Consider the following 17,628-nt stretch of genomic DNA (forward strand, 5'->3'; position numbering starts at 1 on the left):
CTAGAATCAGTGTATGGAGAAGACCTTCTGCGGGAATGAGAGCCTATTAGTTGAGATCAAACATTGAATCAAGCTCACAAGGGAACATGAAGGTCCACAGGACTGTTTTAGTTTCATGTAGCATCAGTTTGATTTGATAGTGCAGTAACTCCAGGATAATTCAAGCTTTTTTACTTTAATTGCCACTTATATTCATTGTAGATTACTGTGTTACAGTACAAGTTCAACAGAGCTTAATAGACTGTACTGTAATTAAACACATTCCTAACTAATACAGAGGCAAAAACAGCTAGTTCTGTCTTTTAGCCCTTTAAGAAGACTTTATTTTGTACAAAATGTGATGCGCATTTTATTCAATTCTGTTCACAAATTACCCTTTTTGAACAAGAAAACACAAGAACAGGAATGCATCAATAATAAGCGCTTACCAATCTGAACTGCACCCTGAATGAGCTTGAGCATTTGCTTGGGAAGAAAACCCTGGTGTATCCAACAGGAAAGGAAGCCTCATGCATCTTTTATACAGTGACAGAAAACCTGAATCTAAAATCATTTAACTGTCGCCAACAAGGATGTTCACATGGCATATCTCCTATGGTAGGAGAACAGTGGGTTTGTGGGGTGGGGTCTGGCTAGGATGCGTCTCCAATTATGTGATTTCTCAGTACTTTTTTCTAGGGGTGTCACAATATACATGGTAATATTATTCTTTTATATGGGGGCTGTGAGACGATACATGCTGTGAATTGAATAGTTAGATTTTATGCATGATATCAGAAATGGCTTTAACACAATCCATAGTATTCCTAAAAGTAAACAAACAAACAGCTCCTGGAACTGGGAAAAAAAATGTTAGGTTAGCCTTCCTTGAATGGTTATTTGGCTAAGCTGTTTGAAATCACGAGGTTTCTCAGTCTAGTACGAAGTGTGATTTCCCCTCGGGATCATTAAAGTTCCATCTGTGTATCTATGTAATTTTCCATTTCACCATAAATAGAGCAGCAGTTGTGTGAAAAGGAAGTGGAATGGAACATTTGAACTTTAGCCTCATGGAGAAAACCCATGGAGTCTCAACAACTATTTCTCCACGCAGGATTCAAGAGGCCACTGAGTGCATTTTAGACACAATCATTTAAATATTTTGCACTTTTAAAAAAAACATTGTAAATATGGCAGTAAATGCATGTTGTGGTTATTTATACAGATACAGACATCTATAAAAGCTTCCCTTGCTGTCAAAAACAGCAGGTAAGAAGGCCAACACACATCCTGAGGGCACCACATGGATCTAATAAATGTGCTGGTTTAGGGCTAATTTGACAAACAAACTTTCCATGATGTACTACAAGGCATAACTTTTGTGGATGAGGTAAAGACATTTCTAATTAACTATTTAAAAAATGACTGATGCTTAAAGTGAAGGAAAAAAAAAACTCACAACAACCCTGCAGTAAGAACAGCCGTGGTATAAATTTGTCAGAATTTTCAGACTAAGAGGGGTGCGGATTCTTCTGAATCCAGTTTATTTTTTTCAAATATGCCATATGTGTTTCTGCGTTTTTCTTTGTGCTGCTGAATGCTGTAGTCTGTTTATGAGTTTATAAGTAGCCTGAGCAACACATTTGATAGACATAGCAACAGTAACTAATGGGGGCAGGATTTGCCAGAGTTTTTCATTTTTGCATAAATATTTTCAATCACATTTTGGTGTTTTCTGCAATGTCATACACACTGGATATCATAACATAACCAGATGATATCACCACAGTACACAAAGACAGCATCCTTAAAATAATCACTCCAGAGAACACGTCTCCACTGCTCTAGAGTCCAGTGGCGGCACTTTACATCACTGCATTTGACGCTTTGCATTGCACTCTCTACGCACTGTTCTTGAGCTAATTTGAAGGCCACATGAAGTTTGGAGGTTGACTCTGCAGAAAATTACAGACCTCTGCGCACAGTGCACCTCAGCATCCGCTGACCCCACGCTGTCATTTTATGTGGCCTACCACTTCGTGGCTGAGTTGGTACCACACTGGAATTCACTGAGCTCCTGAGAGCAACCCATTCTTTCACACATGTTTGTAGAAGCAGTCTGCAGGCCTAGGTGCTTGGTTTTATACACCTGTGGCCCTGGAGGTGATTGGAACACATGAATTCAATGATTTGGATGGGTGAGTGAATACTTTTGGCAATATGGTGTATATGCCTCAGTGGAGCCCAGGACAGATGGCTGCAAATTAAATGGCACGCTAGTCTCTCTCTCTATCCATCTCTCTCTTTTGCTCTTTTACCCACTCCTTACTTCAGTTTACCTACCAATGTGACAATTCAAGTAAAATTTAAAATAATTCAAAGTAAAAATTACTCTGGTAATTAATTTGCTTGCTAAAAACCTCCTTGGCCAATTACTTTGACTGACTTTAAGAGAATATTTACCTCAGAGAAAGAAGGTACAAATTTAAGGATTCACTAGCTTGCCAAGCAATCACATTCACTAGGCTACCACACAAACGGCTTTACCCTTAATGTAAGATCAGATTAGCTATGTATGCTTACAGACATTCATAGTAGAACATATAAGTAAATAAAAAGAAAACAGTAAAAGAAGAAAAAACACTGCACCTATTTAACTCAGATTGGCTGGCTAGCCAGCTAATGGTTTCCTCATGTTGGAAGTTGAGCTGTGAAAAGGTTTTACTCTATAATGCTTTTAAAAACAACTAACAGGTAACTTACAGGCGTTTATTAGAATGTCTTAGCAAAAGTCCAATTTACGCTTTCACTAGCTTTAAAGGCTACAAAGCCAACACATTAGCTTACCTTGAACGTTAGCTCAGATTAGCTATGTTAGCTAACTTGCAGGCAGTCATAGTAGAGCATAATAGTAGAGTATAAGCAAAACTTTAGGTTTAGAACTGTGAAGACTGATGTTGTAAATCACAGGATGAAAAGAAAAAGCGGTAAAAGAAGAAAACGAACACAATATCTACTCAGCTAAGATTAGCTAGCTAGCCAGCTCTTTGTTGCCTCATGTTGGAAGTTGCGATGTGAAAAAGGTTTAGGCCTGTAATGTTTATTAAAAATGAAAACAGCAAAACACAACATTAGAAATAAACTCAAATGAAAGAATTATTTTGACTTACTTATAGTTAAAAATATGTGAAAGGGAATGTTTTACAGTACCCAAACAAGAGTAGCTGTAATTTGTTACTTTCTGCCTCAAAATATATCTTTCATTCAACTGCCATATGAAGCATGTTCATTCTGTATTTAGTCTTCTGCCGTCCACTGCTATGAAAATTCTGGCTCTTTTTAAGCATTTAGTAGATGTGGATCTGGATGTTTATGGTGCTGAACATGTCATTATGAGGAGAAAGAAAAAAAAAACAACTAGCTGATAAACCATAAAGGGCTCCTGATTAGTTTTACTGATAGTGAAGTCGCTTTCTATTTTATGCCTGCAAATGAGAAAAGCAATAATAGAGTGTTCCTGCTGGCAGACTCCACTCTGATATAAACCAGCAGTCGGCACAAGAAAGCACAAGTAAAGCCAATCTCAGCAGCGCCCCACGGGTCCTAAAACATCAACAGCATTAATGATTGTTACTGCCGATGCTGCCATGCAGAACCGCAGTATGATTTAATTTGCTGTGTACTGAACCTTGGAAAGTAATGTATACAGCACCTCCTCGTTCCATGCAAAGTTCAAGATAAACAGCCATTTCAGCTGAAATGTTTAAAAGAAAATACTTGAGCACAGTGTGACATCTGTGCTGTAGTGATGTCAGGCCTGTTAGAGCTGCTGAGACTACTCTGGCGATGCCGTGTGGTGAGCCGGAGCGATTTGAGGATTGCTTATTGCTGGAGCTACCTTAGCATTGAAAGAAGATTCAGAGGAAAGTCAATAATTCACAATGATAAAAGCTTTATCGAGTTCATGTCACAAGGAGAGACACAAACTATGAAAGCATTTTCAAACTGATGGCTGTCTTATCATGATGCGAATGAAACATCTGCTTCTTGTTAGATTGCAAAATGAACATCTTTGCTGCTCAGTGTCAATAAAATTAGCATGTCAATCATTCGAGCTTTTTTTTTTTTGGCTCCAGACAAATATAAATTCAACCACAGATGTCTCCAGACATGAGCCATGGAGAGAGCAATCGATTCAATTATTAATGTGATCAATTATTCATCTTCACTCACTGGCTCAGTGTGAAACAATAGCCGGTTGCAGACGCCTTCAGTTTCAAAAAGGAAGGCCGGAGGAAATAGCGATTTAGCTTACAGGCCGCAAAAAATACATATATAATACTAGTTTGTCAACTATAGTAATACTGCATTTACTGAACTGCTCACTGTGCACATGCAGAACATGGTACGGCTTGTTATATTGTACAGTATTGTGCAGTAAGGTTATCACAACACTAGAATTTTGACAGGGATATGAGGTGTAGGGCTACAATACTTGATACACTAAATACTGCGGCAAACAATCAAAACAGTCATCTGAAACCTCAGAAAAAGTATGAAGTAGTAACAGCTTAATTAACTCAGGTCTGACTGATGCATGTATACTGGCCAATAGCAACAGCCAATATTGCGATTCCCTGGATTAATTTGCATTGACTGCCAATAAAGCACAAATATTCGGTAGCTTGTTTACACATTTAGACTGAATTTATGGCAATACACTGAATTTCTGACACACACTCATCCAGAACGTTAACCAGCAAATGTAGCATTAGGAGTCTTGCCCAGGGACTCTTAATGGTAAACGTTGTGTTCTTGCCCGGGTGGGGGACTTAGGCCCAGCGTATTGTGTTTACTGCTGTTACCGACTATACTAGCAACTGCTACATCCAAACAAGCAATATATTGATAAAAAATAAGAAAATCAGGATCTAACCAGAAGGGGAAAGTTTGTGAACAAGCATTTATTTTGTCTTTAAAACTTAATAAAGAGCAGCCAACAGAGCCCCTAAAATTACCCACGCTAATATAATTACATTATTTTAATGTAATTTTATATTACATACTTTGTGAGCTTCTGCTGTTTATTGGAGAAATCATATTTGACAGTTCATAGTTAAGAACTGAGTCAATAAAGCACTGCTTAACTAAAACTACAGGCTGTTTCATTTTTCATTAAAGTACATTATAATCTATGACCCCCTCTTTCAACTGGTATGTGACTGATTCCTAGGCGCCTCACAGCTGTAAGAATATAACACTTTGAAATCGAATGAATCTTTTTGAATCACCCTGTATATTTTTTGAGATTGTTTAGCTCCTTAAAATCAGTTTTGTTATCAATTATAAACTTTATGTTGTTTATTTCCAGGAACATAATACCAAATATCATGGCTGACAGGACTAAATCTCACATCTCCAAGTTAGGTTAAAAGAAGTAAACACGATTCACAACATTCAATGTCAGTTATCATAACAAAATTTTAAAGGCATTTTGGACCATTTCTGTTGGTTCATTCGTAATGATATTTTGGCTGAACATAAATTTGTAAAAATAAATAAATAAATAAATAAATAAATACATATATAAGTAAATACATATATATTAAAAATGTCAAAAATTAAGATGCAAAGTTTTGTTAGCGATGTTATGTTACTAAACAGAACTCCTGAACTGTTTTAGAGCTGCTGGTGGGAACATCTCTAACCATCCCAGTCAAATTCGAATGCGCAAGCAATCAGAACGCAATGTAAACACCATACATTGTAAACAAACTGGAAGTACCGAAGGCTCTAGTACTGTTGTAATACTGAAACAATGAACCATGTTGTAGCACTGAAAGAGCACTGAGCTTTCAGTACATTAATAAATACTGTCTATTATTTAATTATTATTATTATTGAGAACAATTCTATCTTCTCTAGTACTAACAATTCTTATCCATTGCCTCTTATGGAAGCTATGGCTACCTAAGACTTCTCTTTTTGTCATTTTTGCCCTGTAAGCTATCAGATAACAATCTTATCTTGTACAGGTGGCAGAAAATACCAGCAGTTTCAATGCAGTGTGCGGCGTATTTTACACTACTCCATTTGCTTTGTTTATCTAAGCTATTTAGATGCTTCGTCAGCATTTCTGTATATTTCTGTATATTTTTACCCATTAAAGCCATCCTAGAAGCATCTTAGCTGTTGTTTCTGGAGACACGATACTCCAATCTGGCATTTGGAGAGTAGGATATTGCTTGGTCGTCTGAGATATAAATATAGTCAGCGCCTGGTATGGATTGGACGAGAGATTAATTTCACTGGTTGCTGTCTCCCAGCGGCGGAGCACAGGAAACACCTTATAAGGAAGCCAAGTGTCTTGTGCCAAGACGTCAGAAGCTCCATGTGACTTAATACGGAAAAATATGACATGCATAAATACACTAATGGCCTCATTCACTGTTTGTGTGTGTGTACGCGCACATAAGAACTATGACTTGACCAATTCAAAGGTTTTGTCACCAATTCCTATACCAATTTTAAGGTGCTACATTTTTCAAAAAAGTAATAGCAAATATTACTCAAAATCTTTTTGTTTAAAAAAATGTCTGCAGTCCTTTACATTGTGCATAATTTTTATGCTGAATGGACCAAAAAATGACCCACAATTTGTTGTAAAGAGGTTTTTTTTAGGTCAATGTTTCCATTGACCTACATTAAAAGTAAAGAATGTTTTTTCTTTCTCCTGTGAATTTTTTACGATTTTTCACTATTGCATATGACAGTATCTCTGAAAACCTGCTCTTAAAAAGGTAAAGAACATGAAGTATCACAAAGTTGAACTATTAAGTAAGATCTACTGTAGCATTTAAGACTATGCTTGGCAATCGTTAACATCACATTCTTGGACAAAGATTTCATTTAAGAGATAAATAGATATTAGTGTATCCAATCTATGCAACTATTGAAGAATTTTATATTTTTATACTTTTATTCTTCACTTTTGTTTAAAAAAAAAAACCTCTTATGTATCCCAGTCAAAAACTTTGAGATACTATATGACTAATGATTGTTTAAAAACTTTTTAACACTTTTTGAGGAACACTATGCAGAGCTGAGCTGTGATTTCTCCCTTTGGGCAAGCTTAATAATAATAATAAATGAGTACTAAATTAGGGTTATACAGCTGCAGTTGGTGCCTATATTTCTCTACTGTAATCTATATTTCTGTTTACCTTTCTTGATCTTGCGGTGGAAGTTGATGGCATCCACAGACGCAGTCACAATGTTGGTCTTGCAGTGACGGACTGCCACAATGCCTGCCACCTCGTCCATCAGCTTCATGGTCACACCTGGAAATGAATAAACAACAGATATCAAAACAAGTGACTTGCGCTCTGGCTGTTATTTTTGAGGTTTAGGTTAATGCTGCGTCTTGCTTCTAAAGTCATCAAAAGTAATCTTTATAAGCAGCAGGCAAATGTTCCATATCAATCTACATAAATATGTAAATTCATTTCATAATGACTATAATTATTAGACCCCACAGCAAACTGATCTGATGTGTCAAACCACTTGAGTGACATCAATTCCACCACCACTGGCCATGCTGCAACATGTCAAGTTAGACATGGGATAACATTAATTAAAGACTATAATGGAGACCTTCTTGATGAACAAGGAAAAGACATTAGAGAAGATTTTAGGACTGTAGTTTTAATAATGTAATGTAAAATATTGACAATAACTTGCACTGGCAAAAATGCATCTTTTAATGACCTTTACTGGCCATCAAAACTCTATTAAACAAATACATGTAACAAGATATGCTTGGTTTTTTGCTTTGAAGCTATATGCTATTGTTGCCAATAAATGATCAACGCTTATATCGCACCAATTTACCATGTGCAAACTAATCACTCCGGCAAACCTTTCAGAATCAGAATCAGAATCAGAATCAGAATCAGAATCAGAATCCTTCATTGATCCCAGAGGGAAACTGCAGAAGAAACCTGCTGTGAGAATGGTGGTGGCAGCAAATCCATCAGAATGATCACACTAAGAAATTGCGTAAAGGCTTCACTGAGAAACCTATAATTCAGACACTCACCTTCCAGACCAGATGGAGTGCAGTGCTGAATTTATTTCATTTTTTAAGCCGAAAACATTCTGGGTTAAACTCTGTAGAACACCTAACTCAGCATAACGGCAACACTATTAACGGGCAGGCTTTTGCTGGATAAGCTGAGCTGAACTTTATCTGGATTACTGTATTTGCTAACACTGAATTTAATATGCCTCACTGTAAATAACGTTACGGAATGATGTTTAGATTAATTAGCTAGGTAAGCTAACTTCTCTGAACTTCATGTTGACAGTTCGCTTGATAAATTTGATTGAACAGGAATGTACAGTACTCATTCACACTCATTCTTGTTTTATTGAAGTTTGCTAAAGGACTGCCTTTACAAGATGACGTGTCCTCCTCAAAATGTGGCATTTCTCTGACTAACTCTAATGTTAGCTAGTTTGGTGCTAGCTTAAGTTAAGTGATACTTTTTTGATCCCACAATGGGGAAATTCCACCTCCGCATTTAACCCATCCGTGAAGTGAAACACCACATACACACTAGTGAACACACAAACACTAGGGGGCAGTGAGCACACTTGCCCGGAGCGGTGGGCAGCCCTATCCACGGCACCCGGGGAGCAGTTGGGGGTTAAGTGTCTTGCTCAAGGACACCTCAGTCATGAGCTGTCGGCCCTGGGGATCGAACCGGCAACCTTCCGGTCACAGGGCCAGCTCCCTAACATCCAGCCCACGACTGCCACCTTATCCGAAGAGATAGCTTTCCGTGCTCAGTTCTCCTCCTAGACATTTTAACAGCCAGTGGCTAAAGAGCTCTGGTTAGATAATTGTAAAATTTGCAGGAAAAAAAAAAAACGCTATTCATATTTTGTCATTTCTCAGACATGCATGTCTACACTGAATATGTTAAGCTGAACAATGAAATGTTTTCAGAGGTAGTACTCCATCTGCTTCTACATCTTTATGTAGTGTACTGAGCTTTATAATCTGTTAGCTAAAATGCTATGGATGCTAATGGATGAAAGTGTGACGACCATAGCCATGGTACTGAAGGTAGCCAGGAATTTTGGACACAGAATGCTCTGCGTTCTGACTATGACAAAGCTCCTGGCTTTGATACCGCAGTGAATCAAAACATTTACACTGGACTGACAGCAGCGCAATACCAACAGCGCCTGAGTCATCTTCTTTTTGATCATCTCCTGTCACGAAAGCTGTTAAATCAGCCCGAATCTGGCCGACACATCCACCGAGTAAGATTTTTGCACCACTGGGCCGATGACATGGTTTCAATTTCCAAAAGCCACTGCTACACTTTGTGTTCTGGTGTAGGCCATTTATTTTCAAAACCCAGGGAAGTGTTAGCAATTTCACAGCACAGCACAAGGCTAATGGAGCTGACGTACTGCCTGTAGCCTCTGAAGCTTCACGACAGTTTTCAAGTGACAAGTAAATGGATGTAGATGCTATCAGTAGGGCCAAGTCCTGCAATGTGGAGGAGAAGAATAATCCGCTAAATGCTGGCTCGGTCAGAGAACTGCTTCTTGAGGGAACTTCACCTTGATGGAACCACATGATAATGGTGACAAGAAAGACAGTGAGGAGGAGAGCTAAAGAGATGGGTCAGTCAACATATCATCTGATGTTCATTCTCACCCAACACCCCCCACTACTCAAAGGTAAAAGGGGGGAGCAAAAACCCTCACACAGCAAAATCCAGCTGTGCCTACAGTGAATGAAGGCTGGTGAGGAATATTATTAAAACTGACTAGAAACAGCCAAGTGGAAAACTTTGCTCATCTCGATCATTATTATTTCGTCATTGAGTTTGTGCTCAGGCTTTTCCTGACCTGACAGCGTGCCACCCAATGCTAATAATGAGGATAAACACAAAAAACACTTCCGCTTCATGTCAGGGTCAGATTTGCTGGTCAGAGAAAGCTGTATCTGGTTATTTTTAAAAATGTAGTGTTTTGTTCTCAGAACAAGAACACAAAAAATGACAAATAAGCATCCCAGCCCAGTAGAAGGCAATTATACATGATAAAATTTGATGTCAAATGTGTGTAGAACATTGTGAACATGCACGCTGAGCAAAATATAAAGCACAAAGCTGAAGCCGAGATTTTCCAAGAGACGGCAGCGTGCTACAAATATGGTAGGCTTTGACCTGCAGGCCAGCAGACCTTCACAATGCAATGCTTAACAGATTCAAAATTGGATTTTTTTCCAGGAAACAGGAAACAGAAGCTTAAATGAGTTTACATTATATATGTATATATTATGGAGTTGAAATTTGTTTTTTCAAATCTTACTTTGGTTAATAATCATCCAGTCATGTAAGCTTAAGCCTTTAAGGTACTTCTAATTTTTGCAATGTTCCACCCCATTTAAAGAACTGAGTGCATTACATTCTGACGCCTCTGCACCACAGTCCAATGAAAAAGTGAAATTTCATGCTACAAAATTGCCCAGCACACATAAACAACCCAGTTGTCTGTCATATTTCAGAGTTCAGTGTAGTTAATCACATGTCAAATTACTCTTCTTTGCAGTACATTGAAAGAAGAGGCTGTTTAAGGAACAGTACCTGTTAAATCAGTCAATCTAAAATCCCACTCGAGCAAAGTCTTCATCCTTCATCCTATGAACTATTGTCTAAACCATCTAATTTGCTCATGCCACATTTCAGATACTCTTCTATTTTTACAATCCATTCATTCAAGCTGGAGTTCAGACATGGCGCATGAGCTGACATGGGAATCTGCAGATCCACAGGGATGGCAGAGTTTAGATGAAGCATCCACTGACAGGAATAAACTCACTAGTTGGAAATGCACTTGGTTTGCCCTAGATGGGCAAATAACGCACCATATTTTATGGACAGCTCTTTAGGGGCTGTTTGAGTGTTCCAGAGCCTGGACACAGCACATCACTAAGGAGGAGGAGAATGGTGGTTCAGGCTGGGGTAACGGGATGTACCATGCAGTGCATGTAGGCTGTGGAATACTGTATGTGCCAGAGAAATCTAGAGGAACATCACTGTGTCCAGAAACCTGCGCATACACACTAGCCCGCAGACTGTTTGATGTAGTTCACTGCTAGCTTTACTTCAGCAGCTCCAGTATAACAATAAAATGTGTAGGCAGAAATCACTCACTGCAAGTGCCACACTAGAATTCATGGAAATTAGGGCTTAAACTTTGCTGTGGGCAATATAACACTATCATATTTGTGATTAATTACATCACATTATACCACAATATGCAGTTCTGATCATATTGATCATATTCAATAATTCAATAACAAGTACCAATCAGAGAACCCTCTTAACATCAAGGTGTTAACACCCTCTTAACACAATAAGGCACATGAGATGGGCTTAAATGTGTACTGCTGAACCTCAACGACTGGGGACGTCGCTCAGCACTGCCACTGAAGCCAGGCTGTTTATAAGTACACTGTCTGGGAGATGCCACTGTCAATCAATTTGCAGTTTTGAGCAGGCAGCATCTTAAAATGTTTAAAGCATTTATCTCCTACTAAATTGTGTTAACCCCTTAAAATCTCAGGCTTATTACATCCATCCATCCATTTTTTAAGCCGCTTCTCCGTCAGGGTCGCGGGGGGGTGCTGGAGCCTATCCCAGCAGTCTTCAGGCGGAAGGCAGGATACACCCTGGATGGGTCGCCAGTCCATCGCAGGGCAGACAGACAGACACAGACAGTCACTCACACACTCACACCTAGGGGCAATTTAGCACATCCAATTGGCCTGACTGCATGTCTTTGGACTTATTACATACCAAGTCCTATTATTCTGTGAATACAGGGACTTCGGTGCAAACTGGCCAAGCAATTCATAGCCTTTAGCAGAGTGTAATAAAACTTTGGGCCTATCGCTGGGCTCTGGCCATTTAAGGGGTTAATGTACTGTACATATACTTATTTATTTGAAACCATGATGACAGGATATTTAAAGGGGAAAAAAACCTGTATCAGAGCTTAATGGGTTTTATTCAAAGTTGCAGGTACCATCTCGAATGCATTATCCAGGCTAAAAGTAGCACATTAAATTACTGCATCCAAATACAGCAGAAATGCCCTATACACAGCCTAATAGTAAAAACAGCCCTGACAGGAGACCTGCTGCAAGACTTAGGTAAGATGAATGAATCTGTATTCACACCAAAACATCACAGTAATGACCTCGCAGTCCGAACAAAACAACCCAAGGCACAAAAAGGGAAAAGAATGATGAAGTTATACCTCATATGGAGTATTCTGCCTTTATAATGCATTTAGATTGCGTTATCTGACTCACGTAGCGTTCTCATATCAGTGAAATATGGGCCTCCTTGTACATTTATGAAAGGACAGAGAATAGTAAATGCATATCTTGTTAAGCAGTCCCCGTAGCAGTATTTTTCCCACTATGGAGGGAAAAAACAGGATATGTTTCCAAATCCTCTACACAATATAATCAGCAGTGTTGATTGTTTTTTGTTTTTTTTAATGGGGAAAAGGAGGTTCTTTTTAACAAGAACCTAATTGTCTTATGCATTGTGATTGCCTATTTTGATTCTTTGCAAAAATCTATCTTTTAACTGCTACCTTTACCAATAACGGAGGCAATATAAATCATTACTGGCTTTGATGCGGTTTCTTTGGGGGAGCTTATGTATAGCATAAGCCCCTGGCATAAGTGATATGCTATGATCTCTTCAGCTCTTTTCACGTTTCGCAAAATGGAACTAGGAAGTGGAGGGGGAGAAGGTGGGCCAGACTGGACGACAGATTGGAATTGCAGCAATAACAAAGTCTTTACAGGAAAGTCTGTCCGCTCAGCGACCCACTTAGCAATGCCGTGGGCAATTATTTCTAGTTATACAAGAACAGGCATTCATCTCTTTGAATGAGGATAGATCTATAAACCCCAAAACTGAAAGCTGTTTAAACGTTAATGTTTCAAATGCACATGTAACGATGAAAACTGCACCTCAAATGCAATAACTACCACTAAAACAGTTGGACTTGGGTGTGTAAGTCAAGAACAACTACACTTAGTTTCAGTAACCCAATGACACACACCCAAAAGGGGGCTTAAAAAGAAGCTACAAAGTTGAGAAGATTTTAGTCTCAGATATCAGAGGTTTTTCTTTATTTGCCAGATATAGATGCTTATGTGCAAAGTGCACAGGTTAGATAGAAACAAGGCATTTCAGTCAACAGACCCAACATACATAAACACAGTCAGAAGCAAATAAATACAAGAACTCTAGTTGCTCCTGGACCCAATCACAGGTGTGGCCTATCCTACTAATCAATGATGAACAAGAAGTACAAAAGACAAAATAGACTCATCTTTAGAACTAACACAATGCCCAATCAATGGTTTACCCAGTTAAAAAAATATCCATCCATCTTCCAAGCCGCTTCTCCGTCAGGGTCGCGGGGGGTGCTGGAGCCTATCCCAGCAGTCATCATGCGGAAGGCAGTATACACCCTGGACAGGTCACCAGTCCATCGCAGGGCAGACAGACACAGACAGTCACTCACACCCAGGAGCATGTCCAACTGGTCTGACTACATGTCTTTGGACTGTGGGAGGAAGCCAGAGAACCCAGAGGAAACCCACGCAGACACAGGGAGAACATGCAAACTCCACACAGAATCGAACCCAGGCGCTCCTCACTGTGAGGCGACAACGCTACCCACCACACCACCATGCCGCCCCGGAAAAAGTTAAAAGAATAAACACTGCGGTAAACTGGAAGCAAAGGAACTGGAGGCAAAGGAAGAAGCAAGCAGTACAGATTTTATCAACCAAACTTACTGCCCTCAATATACTGCCTATTAACATGGCTGAAATGTACAGTATTAATCTTTTAGCACTAAACAGTAAGACACTGTAGTAGCAGTAAATATGTCTCTGTAGTTAACATTTAACATAATTTGTAATGGGGGGAGACAAAGTAGTTGGATTCAAATATAGTCAACATGAAATGATACGGTGCCTTAATTCTTATCAGCAGGTTTCACTGATTCCTCAAAAATTTCCATACAGTGAATTTCATTACTATTCAACAGAATAGCCTTATTATGTTACATTATGCTTGTAACATCAGAGGAAAACTACAGAAGTAAACTCAGGACACCAAGCATGTCTTGACCAACACCGGATGTAACTAACATGTTTTGGAAGGTCACAAAATATCCACAAACTGAAGGGCAAAAGGGCTAATGAGGCTAACATTCACCACTGACATGTGGTGTCCATTTCAGGCATTAGCAGCTAATGAGTTCCAACCCAATCCTGACTTGAGGTTTTGATTCGCAGGCAGCTTTCTGCTTGTTTATAACTTACTGATTGCCTGAAATTATAAATATATTTGTCTGTGCTTTGATCTTTGCTGCTTGCACCCTGTGACCCGGCACAAATCGTCTTGCTAGTCCTTTCGTGGACAGTCTAGTCGTTAGATTCCACTGTAAATATTATAAAATCGGATGTGCAGTCAGCTAGTCTCGCTCTAAATAAGGTTTTAGCAGATGGAAGTCCCTGCTGGGGGGTTTGCAGGAAATGATCAAGAAGAAAAGAGAAGTTGTTTTCTGTTTACACACTAAATGCCCTGAGCCAATATGGTCAGCTATCGTGTTGATGAGGGAATAAGAGACACTTTCTGAACCGGTGACTAATGAAGTAGCTATGGAGCGTTAACTCTCAGTTAAACGTCTCTTCCGGGGAAATGCTGTTACCTTAATGAGAGCCAAATGCTGAAAAACTGCTGAAGGCAAAAAACAAACGCCAGAGCTTCAGACCCCCTGGTCCTTAAGGTTGTCTCAATGAAACTTGCATGTTTTTGGTTTTGACTCTTACTTTTGGCCAAAAGTATTGCACAGTTTCTCACTTGTATTCTCAGTCCTAATCATTAGGGATGTGCATTTCAACTAATTTTGATATTTCAGTATCGGTTATGTGGTTAATGAACGGATAATCTATTTACCACAGGGAAGACACTGATGTAGGACTATACGATCACGTTTTTAGGTGATGGTATGTAGCAGTACGCAGCGGAGCACATTTAAAAACGTGTTTAACTAATCGAAAATAGCTGAGGGAAATCACAAGGTCTTTGTTTTGAATGAGTAGCAGAGGCTCCCTCTTCAGATAAGCTAATGAGCTAATAGGATTAACCAGTACAGCACTGGATGCTGATGAGGACTTATCGTCTTCTTTCAGATGAACGATTCACCAATTTCATTTGTCAGAAAACTATATTTTCACAGTTTCTAAGGTCTAGCATGATCAAGAAAGCAGAGACTAAAAAGCAACAATAAACTAATAAACAACACAATAAGACATTTTGGTTTAAATAAATAAATCAGTACAAAACTGCACAGTATGTCAATGTTTTACGTCCTGACCTGCCAAAATGATTTAATAAACAACATGTACTTCATACATTTAGTCTACAACTTGAACTTACATTCATGTGTCTTTTCAGACTCACTACTTTTGTCTAGTTTCAGAAAGTATGGGTGCTCGCTCTCCATATCATTTTCAGAGCTTGGAATTAGCTAATAAATTATGGATTTTGCATAGAAAGTCCCTTTAGGCTGTCCAGGCACGATCTCCAAAGCTAGCCAAAACTGTGAACATTCACCCACAGGGCCAAGCGGAAAACACAGGGTCTTGTGAAGGCCTCGGCAGTAACAATGACAGATGTTTTGAGTCTTCCCACGTTTTGTTTGTCACACAAAGTGGGCCGTCACAGTGGGACTGCAATGACCTCACCATCTGCTTCACTTCGCTCATCTCCACCGAATACAGATCACACACAGTGTTCGGACCACTTGCTCACGCACCGTAGGCTGCCTTCACTCTGCATACATTAGGATCAAAAAATCAATAGCTTCACTGTACAAATCTGCTAGATTGCTCGAAAGGTCACGCCTCTTGCGAATTGCATATGTGAGTTTTCTTAAATGAAAAAGTTACATTAAAAAGTCCATAAAGTGTTCTTGCAGAGATAAACAAATAAATAAAGCTGCTAAGGTGTGCAAGTCTGAACTCTTCTAGACAGAAAAAGTACAGACTAGCATGGATAGTAAATGCTGTCTGTACTGAACACTATCTGAGTATTGCCTTTAATAGTCTATAATCTATCAATTTTATCCAACATTACATTTGAATATTTGTAGTGTGCAGCTATTGTCAGACTTAATGGTACGCATCTTCATAAGCCTAAATTACTTAAGATTTTATCTCACATAAAAGTAAAATTATATTTCTAAAGGTTTTCGCTCATCCACCCTTACTTGCATATGAACTTGAGTGACATCCCATTCTTAATTCATAGTGTTTAATATGATGTCGGCCCACCCCTTGCACCCCTTGCACCCCTTGCAGGCATGACAGCTTCAACTCTTCCAGGAAGGCTTTCCATAAGGGTTAGGAGTGTGTTTATGCGAATATGGGGACCGTTCTTCCACAAGTGCACTTGTGAGGTCAGACACTGATGTTGGATGAGAAGGTCTGGTTCGCAGTCTCCGCTCTAATTCATCCCAAAGGTGTTCTGTCAGGTTGCGGTCAGGACTCTGTGCAGGCCAGTCAAGTTCTTCCATGCCAGACTCGCTCATCCTTGTCTTTATGGACCTTGCTTTGTGCACTGGTGTGCAGTCATGTTGGAACAGGAAGGGGCCGTCCCCAAACTGTTCCCACAAAGTTGGGAGCATGAACTTGTCCAAAATCTCTTGGTCTGCTGAAGCATTGAGTTCCTTTCACTGGAACTAAGGGGCCAAGCCCAACTCCTGATAAACAACCCTACACCATAATCCCCCCTCCACCAAACTTTACACTTGGCACAATACAGTCAGACAAGTACCGTTCTCCTGTCAACTGCCAAACCCAGAGTCATCCATCAGATTGCCAGATGGAGAAGTGTGATTCCTCACTCCAGAGAACATGTCTGCGCTGCTCTAAAGTCCAGTGGTGGCGCTTTACACCACTGCATTCGATGCTTTGCGTTGCACTTGGTGATGTAAGGCTTGGATGCAGCTGCTCGGCCATGGAAACCCATTCCATGAAGCTCTCTACGCTGATCTTGAGCTAATCTGAAGGCCACATGAAGTTTGGAGGTCTGTGGCGATTGACTCTGCAGAAAGTTGGTGACCTTTGCGTACTATGCGCCTCAGCATCCGCTGACCCTGCTCTGTCATTTTACGTGGCTGACCACTTTGTGGCTGAGTTGCTGTCATTCCCAATCACTTCCACTTTGTTATAATACCTCTGACAGACTGTGGAATATTTAGTAGTGAGGAAATTTCACAAATGGACTTGTTGCACAGGTGGTGTCCGATCACAGTACCACAGTTCACTGAGCTCCTGAGAGTGACCCATTCTTTCACTAATGTTTGTAGAAGCCGTCTGCAGGCCTAGGTGCTTGGTTTTATACATCTTTAGCCAAGGAAGTGATTGGAACACTTGGATTAATTGATTTGTATGGGTGAGTTAATACTTTTGGAAATATAGTGTATCTTGTGACAAACATTTAGTTTTTTTAGTGAAGATGA

General features: G+C 39.5%; 1 protein-coding gene across 4 annotated transcripts in view; it reads right to left on the reverse strand.

Moving 5' to 3' along the window:
- The window catches only part of acot7 (acyl-CoA thioesterase 7), a 116,772-nt gene that overhangs the window by 34,841 nt on the left and 64,303 nt on the right, over positions 1-17,628 (reverse strand). For all 4 annotated transcript variants that reach the window (XM_017705779.2, XM_017705778.2, XM_017705777.2 and 1 more), the window contains one exon: positions 7,203-7,319. In XM_017705779.2, the coding sequence (XP_017561268.1) occupies positions 7,203-7,319 (117 nt within the window). The remainder of the gene's footprint in view (positions 1-7,202; positions 7,320-17,628) is intronic.

The sequence above is a fragment of the Pygocentrus nattereri genome, chromosome 29 (genome assembly GCF_015220715.1).
Source record: "Pygocentrus nattereri isolate fPygNat1 chromosome 29, fPygNat1.pri, whole genome shotgun sequence".
In the NCBI taxonomy this organism is placed as follows: Eukaryota; Metazoa; Chordata; class Actinopteri; order Characiformes; family Serrasalmidae; genus Pygocentrus; species Pygocentrus nattereri.